General features: G+C 38.8%; 1 protein-coding gene across 1 annotated transcript; it reads right to left on the bottom strand.

Annotated features, from left to right (window-relative positions):
* Window positions 1-702: 702 nt before the first annotated feature.
* LOC117910677 (disease resistance protein RPM1-like) lies at window positions 703-2202 on the bottom strand. The gene has a single exon (XM_034824792.1). It carries the CDS (start codon window positions 2200-2202, stop codon window positions 703-705), a length of 1500 nt encoding a protein of 499 aa, XP_034680683.1.
* Window positions 2203-10637: the final 8435 nt, after the last annotated feature.

Genomic DNA, 10637 nt, shown 5'->3' with positions numbered 1-10637 from the left:
GAAGGAGAATGTAAAAACTCATGTTAAATAAATAGAAAAGAGAAGAGCCAAAATAGAGTTATTATTTGTCCATATGAAGCTATAAAACTTTGTCACACAAAGATGAGAAAGTAAGAGACTAGAATCATAAACCAATAAGCAACATTGAAAAGTAAAATTCTCAGTGAAAGAGGAGAGTGCACCTATGGAAAAAAAGTGGAAACAGAGGGAGCCCATGACGAGAAATTCCATAAATTCAGTTTGAAAAAGGACGCAATGCTAAGGTATACAGTTGACATCTCTTGCACTGCTAGGTTCAATTCAGTGTACGTCCAAGTCAGCAGAGGATGGATCATGGATCCAACTCTCTCAAGGACTGGTGCTAAGTTTGAAATTTGTGCAACTATAATGAGACTGTCCCAGGGAAAAAAAAAAGTAAAAATAAGAACTACAAAAGGAAATACCAGGCCTCCTTGCGCAAGATCAAGAGTTGTCAAATGTCATTGGCCTTATGTAGCAGATCAAACTGATATAACAGTAAATTGTTAAATTTATTTATATGGGCGCACTGTATTATTCTGAAGTCATAATATGCGAAAAAGGAAAATCTGAATTAAGAAATAAAAAAATAAAAAAAAATTGGACAATTACAGCTAGATACAGTTGAAGACCCAAGAAAATGGTGCCATTTTAGTGAGTTGCAGAAAGGGACGAGGCTCACTGCTACTTGTAACGTACCGCCGGCTGGAGAGAAGTTTCATTCTCAGTCTCTCCTTCTAAAGGATAGCGAACCCAACAATCATTCATCCAGCAGGTGAAGTACACTTTGGGAATATGTGCTACTTTATGATGATCTTCCCCTTGTACTCGGGAGCGTATTGTCTCCATCGACTCATGAGGCATATCAGAAAACTCGAGCACTTCTAGGTTGTTTAGGAGCTCTATGCCTATGGGTACCTTTTCCAACAATTTACAGCGTCTGATAATTAGCCTTTCAAGATAAGGCATTGCTCCATCCTCAACTATTACCGTCCTCAATCCCTCTAATTTGTCGAGACCTAGAAGGTTAAGCTTCTGAAACCCTTGAGCCTTAAAACACAATATTTCTCCGCCATAAACCTGAAGAAATTCAAGATGCACCAAATTGGGTAAATGTTGAAGAGTTTCAAGTGGATCATCCTTTAAGCGACTCCACTTCAAAAATACTCTGACCGGGCCATGAAGAGAAGCCATCCACTGTGGTAACTTCTCTAGGCGTCCTGTCAAATATAGACGTTGAAGAAACTGAGGAGGAGAGGATATATGCTGCAAATCAATGATCTCGTCCTCTTTTATTGAGGTCAGGGATAACGATCGAAGATTGCTCAGCTTTTCAATGGAAGAGCAAAGGGGCATCCCCTCTTCTTTCCTTAGCTTTAGAACGCCTAACCTTCTCAGCTGATTGAGACTCCCTAGCTCTTTCACTATGACACCACCGCCTTTATTTGCCTTCACAAAACAGAGCTTTTGCAAGGATTGCAGACTTGCTATTCCTGCCAAGGCTCCGAGACCGGATTTAGAGTGAAACGGTGTATAAGATTCTATTTCATAACAGTATACAAGGAGATGGCGAAGCTGTTGGAGCTTCAGGATCTCAACAGGCAACTTAGTGACATGGGTATGTTTGAGATCCAATGTCTCCAAAAGACGAAGCTTCCCAATGGATTTGGAAAGCTTTTTCACCCGTGTATTCCTCAAGCTTAGATACCGCAAATGGAATTTTCTGACAACTTCATCAGGAAATATCTCTAAAGGCGCAGCTTGTAGATCCAACACACTGAGCAGCCTAAAACCACCGGACAAAAATCTGTATATGGATGACTTCGATAATGAACCTACCATGTCAAACAGGAGTAGAGAGCGAAGGTGAGAAAAGCTCTTGTCATGTGGTACATTTTGTAATGTGTTGTGTGCTGATAGGCGACGGACCTTTTCCGGCCACGACACATTTTCTTCTTTATATATCACTGCAAAGTTTTGGCTTCTCGATTTCAAAATAATAATTTGCCGTAGAAGGTCATGGATGCGGCACATTTTTACCTTTCCGTTACATGTTGTCTCTGCCACTTGGATCAAGCTTCTGGCAAAGAGCTCGTTCAGGTAACCCTCTGCAACTTCTTCCGGCTTCTTTCCTTGTACTACCTTTACAAATCCTTCTGCAATCCATAAGCGAATAAGTCTCATTGGCTCAATCAGATGATCCTCGGGAAAGATACTCAAGTATAGGAATCAAGATTTTAAATAATAAGGCAAATCATCATAACTGAGTGACAGTATTCGCTCTCTACTCCTGAGATTTCGGTAGTCTTCTAGTTCAGCTCCAAGACAACGATTAATCTGATCCCATTCATGTATTTCACTTGTGGCCTTTGTAGGCAGAACACCGCTTGTAGCTACAATTGCAAGTGGCAGTCCCTCGCATCTTTGTAAGATACCGTGAGAAAGTTCCTCTAAGTGCTGAGGGCAACGGTCCTCGAATGTCTTCATGCAAAATAAATCCCAGGACTGTTCAGGAGACAAAGGTTTCAAATAATAGGTCATGTGGCGTCGAGATATGGCCTTTAGTTCAGCATTGCGTGTTGTGATCATTACTCGGCTGCCACAATTGTTGTTAGGAAATGCATACTTGACAGCTTGCCATGCCTCTATGCTCCAGACATCATCTAAAACAAGCAATACCTTCTTTGGCAAAGCAATGCCTTGATCTCCTCTTTCAGCCTATTGACATTCATGGTTTCCACTCCTTGTGGAATAGGCTGTTTTAATTCATTGAAGAGTTCTTGAATCATGTCTTTTAGGAGCTCCTTTATCTTAAATGATTGAGAAACAGTGATCCAAGTATGGGCTTGGAAATGCTACTTTACTTCGGAGTCATCATAAACTTTCTTGACCAGAGTGGCTTTCCCCAGCCCTCCCATTCCGACAACTGAAACAACTTTGAGTGAGGGATCATCGCCATGGAAAAGCCACCCGATCAGCTGCCTTTTGGGCTCTTCAATGCCCACCAGTTCGTCTTCTTCCAGCAGAAGTGCGTCCCCTCGAGGATAATACCATGTATCATTTTCAGCAGTGGTCCCTGATCCTTGCCCTGAGATATTTAATTTGTAACAGTATCTCTGATGTCCTTCAGAAATATCTCTGACTTTGGATGTGATGCGTTTCATTTCTGAAGCAATTTGATGACGAATTTTCCGGTTCTTGATACAGCAAAAGATCTTACGAAGAAAACCATGGAACCCATCTGCATGACCATGGATAATGTGAATCATGAATTCTTTGAGAACATCTTCTGTATCATAAACAAAGTCTCTCACTTGCTCAAACCATGTTTTAATTTCATCTTCATTCTCTTCCATTGTATCTGCAACTCTCAAGAAGGCAGAAATGCGCTGCAATTCACCCTTCATATGATCGAAATCTCCCCAAACCCCTCTGCGAAGGTGAACCTCTTGTTGGACTTGAGTTTCGGGCCTGCTGAGTAGAAAGCTCACAGCACTCTCGGCCTTCCTCACGTTTCTTTGTTTTGAATTCTCCCAACCGGATGAATAGAGAAATTGCACCTGTTTTTGAAGTGATTTTTCCATTTGTAATCTGCTTGTGGGCATGTAATTTTGCTGCTATTTCTGTTGTTAATTCAACTGCGAACAAGAGAATAGGTCATGTTGGTGGGGAGTCCTTTTCACTTAAATTCTTTGTCATTTTCCTTGGTCAGAAAGCAAAGAGAAAAAACTATCTGACAACGTTGGTATATCCTGTGATACTGAGACTTGTTCCAAAACCTGCAAGTTGTAACAAGCATGCTGACCTTTTGCAGTTATTATCCAATAAAAATGTGACGGGGAAAATGTTAAAATTAAGTTAACAACCTCATTTCAAGAAGTTGAAGAGAGGCCATTACGATATTCATAATAAAATCATGTTCTTTGAAAAGTTCAAATCTCCTTTACCAATTGATAATTCTGTGGATGTTTTTCAAATGCATGATTTTGCTGTCTTGGAATTCTGTGAAGGTTTCATGTTGTTGCTAGGTTGATAAGGTTTTCAAATGAGCGGGTATGACATTATCACATGGAACTGGGTCCAGCATTTGACAAGAGACTGGCAACTGATCTGATCAAGCACTACTCCCATCTCATGGATCATTAAAAGAGGGAATGATCCGATGCTAGCTGGAGAGAATCCCAGATTGTTGACCTTACCCCCGAGTGTTGTAAAAAATGGTGAAGCATCACTGTCATGGATCATTGACATCGATTAGAATGATTCCTTCCAGCTCTTGCCATGTGATATTAAAAATCAACTCATGATTCCTTCCAGCTCTTGGCATGTGATGTTAAAAATCAACTCATATCGTCTAATTTAATGTTGACTACATAATGTTTGATGAAGAAGCAAGCTAACAAAAATGTTAAAATTCGTGGCATAACATGATCTTTGATATGGCAAAAAGGTTGTTCCTGACTCTGGCATTTTCTTACATATTCCCACTATATTATTAAAGAATGAAAATGTTTTGAAGGGTTAAAAGGAGCATCAATCCTGATCAGTAATCAGATGCTTGGCCGTGTATGTGCACTGCAAACCAATTTGCCAAGCCGCTTGATGTGGGTTCTGGCTTCTGAAACCAAAATTTTATTGTAGTATGCAAATGGAAATTCAAAAACCAATCAATTTTTTTTCCTTTCCATTCCAAGTTGGCCCTCTCAGGCCTGAAATTTTCAAGCACTGGACCAACACATAATATATAGAAGCTTCATTTTTGTGCGGAAGGGTGCAAGCAAGGCGTTGGGTTTGAGTCTTTGACCAATAAAACTGGGAACAACTCATTATTGTTATTGTTATTTAAGTTAGGATGGGCACGGCGAGGGTCAGGCTTGGTACTTTCCAAATTCTGGATCACATTTTTAAATTATGCATTAGCCTTGTCTTAGAGGACTCTATGCTTGGTAAACAGTTATACCTATTGAGGTATTGTCGTGGTGGGTGCTCAAATTTTAAAAGGAGAGATGGTGGTACAAACATGCAGGATCAACTCACAACGCGACAAAGAAGTTGAAATATCACCAGTGGTTTAAGAAATAGACTGAAACATTCGGAAAAGATTTTAGGTATAGTATTCCATGTTTCTTGTTTCCGTTATTTATTCTTTTTCTTTTTTGATCTATTTCCTCGTCATTAGTTGTGGATGGAATGTGCAGCACCATTTGAAGACAATTTTAAGCCGTCCTTTTATCTTTTCCTATTTCATACATGGAAAACACACAATGCTCATTGTGCCAAACTCTCAATTTGAGTACACCTTGATCTTTGTCTCTAGTAAAAGAATTTTGAATAAATATATATATTTAATGAAAAGAAAATAAAATTTGGGTACATAAAATCAAACTAATACAAAGAAATGAGATCTTTATATCATTGTGATTTTATGTTCTAAAAAACCACTCTTTTAAACCTTTTATTTTATAAAGGAAATATATATTAACTATTATGAATTGTATTGGATAATATCTTCACTAAGTTATATCTATTTTAATACATGAGTATTACATTAAGCCCCTAATCCACGAAACTATATCTACAAGGACAATGCTTTGCACAGACTGAAAAATCTCGAAAAGTTAAGCATGTTGACCGACCAATAGTGGCTCCATACCCTAACTTAAGGGGTTGGGGGGAGAAGGGGAGGAATGCTTGTTGAACACAAATTTATCTTCTTGGGTTTGTGTTCAATCTACTCTTCAAATCCCCCCCAAACCCCCCAAGGGTGGTGAACAGGAGGAGGGAAAGCCCTCGTCTAAGATGGGAAGTACTATAAAAGTTGAAATTCATAAGATAATTCCTTTGGGGTGTCTCGGTTTGGAGCCATGTTTTGGGAACTAGCCAATCCAATCCTTGTCCAATAACTCCCCCATAATTATTTGGTGCGGTAATTCTAAGTGGGACTTACACCCAGAGCACACGAACACAAAGTTTATGGTTATCAACCTTTTTTATTAAAAGAATGTAGGCAATCTCTTTTGGTCAATTGTAATGCATAGTTTCATGGGGGAATTATGTAAATATGTTGCATTGGGGATTTCAAATAGAGAACCGAACCTAAAAAACCCCTTTTCATGTGAAGTACATTTTGATCCCAAATAATGCCCATTTCATGCACTGTAACAGTGCACCCCCCATATGGCCGAAAATGCCCTTCCATGGGCTATTTGGCTGCCACCCACACCAACCATTAATCTCATACAACAGCCACGTTAACCTCTTCATAAGCACAAAATTAAGTGATGATTGAAACATAATAATATTAGATTAAGAAACCAAAAAACCTTTTTGAAAATACTCAACCCATGTTAAAACATTGTTTGTTTAAAACATAATAATTAAAAAAAAAAAAAAGAGTAAATATTCCCATTGAAACCCCAACCAACCAGATGAGTTTGGTGGAGCCCTAAGGCAACGAGAAGTCATCAATGGTGAAACCCAAGCAGTGATGTGAAGAAAGCAGCAAAGGTTCCCCCCCCCCCCCCCCCTTTTTCAAATTCTTGTAGTTTCTTACGCAGGAAACTAATTCCGTACAACTAATATGCATAAAAGGTATCATCTCTTTGTTCCTTGTGTTCTCTATGCTTGTCTCTATTCAATGTTGAATTTGTTGTGTGGGACACATTCTTGGTTGTTTTGAGTTCTCGGTTTGGATTTGGGAGAAAATGTTTGACATTTTCCGGTCATTTCGACATATCCATGGTTTAGTGATGGCATATCCATTAGTATGTTCAGAATCAGCGTACCATAGTGGCCATTTGAAAGTTTTTTTTTTTTTTTTTTTTTTTTTTTAGTATTTGTTAAGGTTTTAGAAAATAAAAAATAAATGCACTCATTTGTGAACCCAATAATGGATTACAATTTTCATGTTTGAGTGAGGTTTTTTGGTTAAGATTTCAGACAAGGGGCAGAGGAAAATTGGTACTGGGAACTTATTTTCTTGGATTTGTTTGGGAAAGTTAATACATTTTTATTTCATTTTTTGTCATTGGATCTTCATGTGCATGGTTAAGAACATACTAAATTGGTGTTTATTTTATATATATTACTGAGATGTAATTATGGAATTAATTTGGCTTAAGGGATGTGTGGGAAGAAGGAACGTGATTCAACTGTGAATATAAATCCGGAGAAAGAGCTTATTAAGGAAGAATTGATGAAGAAACACACATCTCCACCTTTTCCTCAATCTTTGCATGGGAAAAAGGGGATTAAAAATGCATCAGAAATCCTTGAAGTATTGAGCCAAGTGAAGGTCAACATTCCATTGCTGGATATGATTAAGCAAGTTCCATCGTATGCAAAGTTCCTAAAGGACCTGTGTACTATCAAAAGAGGGTTAAATGTGAATAAGAAAGCCTTCTTGACTGAACAAGTAAGTGTCGTCATACAATGCAAATCTCCTTTGAAGTACAAAGATCCGGGCTGTCCTACCATTTCAGTTATGATTGGAGGAAAGGTAGTGGAAAAAGCTTTGTTAGATTTGGGAGCAAGTGTGAATTTGTTGTCATACTCTGTTTATAAGCAGTTGGGGCTTGGTGAATTAAAGGCAACATCAATCACTCTATCTTTAGCTGATAGATCAGTGAAAATTCCAAGGGGGATAATTAAGGATGTTTTAGTTCAAGTTGATAATTTCTACTATCCAGTAGATTTTGTTGTTCTTGATACTGATCCTTTGGTTAAGGAAGCTAATTATGTTCTTATCATCCTTGGAAGGCCATTTCTTGCTACTTCAAATGCAATCATAAATTGTCGAAATGGACTTATGCAACTCACTTTTGGCAACATGACACTTGAGCTTAATATCTTCCATATGTCAAAGAAGTTGATTACTCTAGAAGAAGAAGAAGGTCCAGAAGAGGTATGCATTATTGATACTCTAGTGGAGGAGCATTGTGATCAGAATATGCAAGACAAGTTGAATGAAAGTCTTGAGGATCTTGAAGAAGGGTTGTCTGAACCCGCTGATGTGCTTGCTACTCTACAAGGTTGGAGGAGGAAAGAAGAGATCATACCTCTATTCAATAAAGAGGAGGGATAAGATGATGTAAAAGAAGAATTCCTGAAGCTCAACTTGAAACCTCTGCCCATGGAGTTAAAATATACATTCTTGGAAGAAAATAACCAATGTTCTGTTGTTATATCTTCATCTCTTACCAGTTATCAAGAGATTTCTCTACTGGAAGTTCTAAAGAGGTGCAAGAAAGCAATAGGATGGAAAATATCTGACTTGAAAGGAATCAGTCCTTTGGTTTGTACACATCATATATATATGGAGGAAGAAGCTAAACCAATTCGTCAACCTCAAAGAAGATTGAATCTTCATTTACAAGAAGTGGTGCGAACTGAGGTACTGAAGCTACTCCAAGCGGGTATTATTTATCCCATATCTGATAGCCCTTGGGTGAGTCCTACTCAAGTGGTGCCAAAGAAGTCAGGTATTACTGTGGTTCAGAATGAAAAGGGAGAAGAAATTACTACACGCCTCACTTCGGGCTGGAGGGTGTATTGACTACAGGAAACTGAATGTTGTGACAAGGAAATATCATTTTCCACTCCCATTTATTGATCAGGTGCTGGAGAGAGTCTCTGGCCATCCTTTCTATTGTTTCTTGGACGGTTACTCAGGGTATTTCCAAATTGAAATAGATGTTGAAGATCAGGAGAAGACCACTTTCACATGTCCGTTTGGAACATATGCCTACAGAAGAATGTTGTTTGGCTTATGCAATGCACCTGCAATATTCCAAAGATGTATGCTTAGTATCTTCAGCGATATGGTGGAGTGAATTATGGAGGTTTTCATGGATGATATCACCGTATATGGAGATACATTTGAAGAATGCTTAGTAAATTTGGAAGCGGTTCTTAAAAGATGCATTGAAAAAAACTTGGTGCTCAACTAGGAGAAATGCCATTTTATGGTACATCAAGGAATTGTCCTTGGTCATATCATCTCCGAGAAAGGCATTGAAGTTGACAAAGCAAATGTGGAACTTATTACCAAATTGCCATCTCCAACCACTGTAAAAGGAGTAAGGCAATTTCTTGGCCATGCAGGGTTCTACAGGAGGTTTATACAAGATTTCTCTAAGTTGTCAAGGCCTCTTTGTGAACTTTCAGCCAAGGATGCTAAGTTTGTCTAGGATGAAAGATGTCAAAAGAGTTTTGATCAGTTGAAGCAATTTTTGACAATTGCTCTAATAGTAAGGGCTCCTAACTGGCAATTACCCTTTGAAGTAATGTGTGATGCTAGTGACTTTGCTATAGGAGCTGTACTTGGCCAAAGAGAATATGGGAAGCCCTATGTGATCTACTATGCAAGCAAAACGTTGAACGAGGCTCAAAGAAACTACACAACTACAGAGAAAGAATTGTTAGCTGTGGTGTTTGCTTTAGACAAATTTCGTGCTTATTTGGTAGGGTCTTTCATCATTGTTTTCACTGACCATTCAGCCTCGAAGTATTTATTGAAAAAGCAAGATGCAAAAGCAAGGTTGATAAGATGGATTATGCTGTTACAAGAGTTTGATCTCCAAATCAGAGACAAGAAAGGGGTGGAGAATGTGGTAGCTGACCACCTTTCAAGGTTGGCTATAACACATAATTCCCATGTATTACCTATTAATGATGACTTTCCTAAGGAATCACTTATGTTACTAGAGAAAGCTCCTTGGTATGCTCATATTGCTAACTATTTGGTTACTGGTGAAGTTCCAAGTGAGTGGAAAGCGCAAGACAGGAAGCACTTCTTTGCAAAGATTCATGCTTATTATTGGGAAGAGCCCTTCCTTTTCAAGTATTGTGCAGATCAGATCATAAGGAAGTGTGTCCCTGAAGAAGAGCAACAAGGGATCCTCAGCCACTACCATGAGAATACCTGTGGAGGCCACTTTGCCTCTCAGAAAACAACCATGAAGGTTCTGCAATCAAGGTTTATTTGGTCATCGCTTTTTAAAGATTCTCACATCATGTGTAGGAGTTGTGATAGATGCCAAAGACTCGGGAAGCTTACAAAAAGAAACCAAATGCCCATGAACCCCATCCTTATAGTTGATCTTTTTGATGTTTGGGATATTGACTTCATGAGACATTTCCCAATGTCTTTTGGTAACTCCTATATACTGGTGGGGGTGGACTATGTTTCCAAATGGGTGGAGGCAATCCCCTGTAAACATAATGATCACAGGGTGGTTCTCAAATTTCTTAAGGAGAACATCTTCTTAAGATTTGGGGTGCCCAAGGCCATAATTAGTGATGGAGGTACTCATTTTTGCAACAAACTTTTTGAAACCTTATTAGCCAAGTATGGAGTGAAGCATAAGGTAGCTACACCTTATCATCCTCAAACTTCCAGGCAGGTAGAGCTAGCAAATAAGGAAATAAAGAACATACTGATGAAAGTGGTGATTACCAGTAGAAAGGATTGGTCTATTAAGCTGCATGATTCATTATGGGCATATAGAACAACTTATAAGACTATTCTTGGCATGTCCCCTTATCGTCTCGTCTATGGCAAAGCATGCCACCTCCCTGTGGAAGTTGAATATAAGGCTTGGTGGGCAATCAAGAGGATG

Source organism: Vitis riparia, unplaced genomic scaffold, assembly GCF_004353265.1.
Source record: "Vitis riparia cultivar Riparia Gloire de Montpellier isolate 1030 unplaced genomic scaffold, EGFV_Vit.rip_1.0 scaffold808_pilon_pilon, whole genome shotgun sequence".
Taxonomy (NCBI): Eukaryota; Viridiplantae; Streptophyta; class Magnoliopsida; order Vitales; family Vitaceae; genus Vitis; species Vitis riparia.
This window is presented reverse-complemented; position numbering and strand designations above follow the sequence as displayed.

Bases quoted from the DNA above. Each gene is read 5' to 3' on its own strand.
- LOC117910677 (XM_034824792.1), bottom strand. From the start codon at position 2,202: ATGAGACTTATTCGCTTATGGATTGCAGAAGGATTTGTAAAGGTAGTA.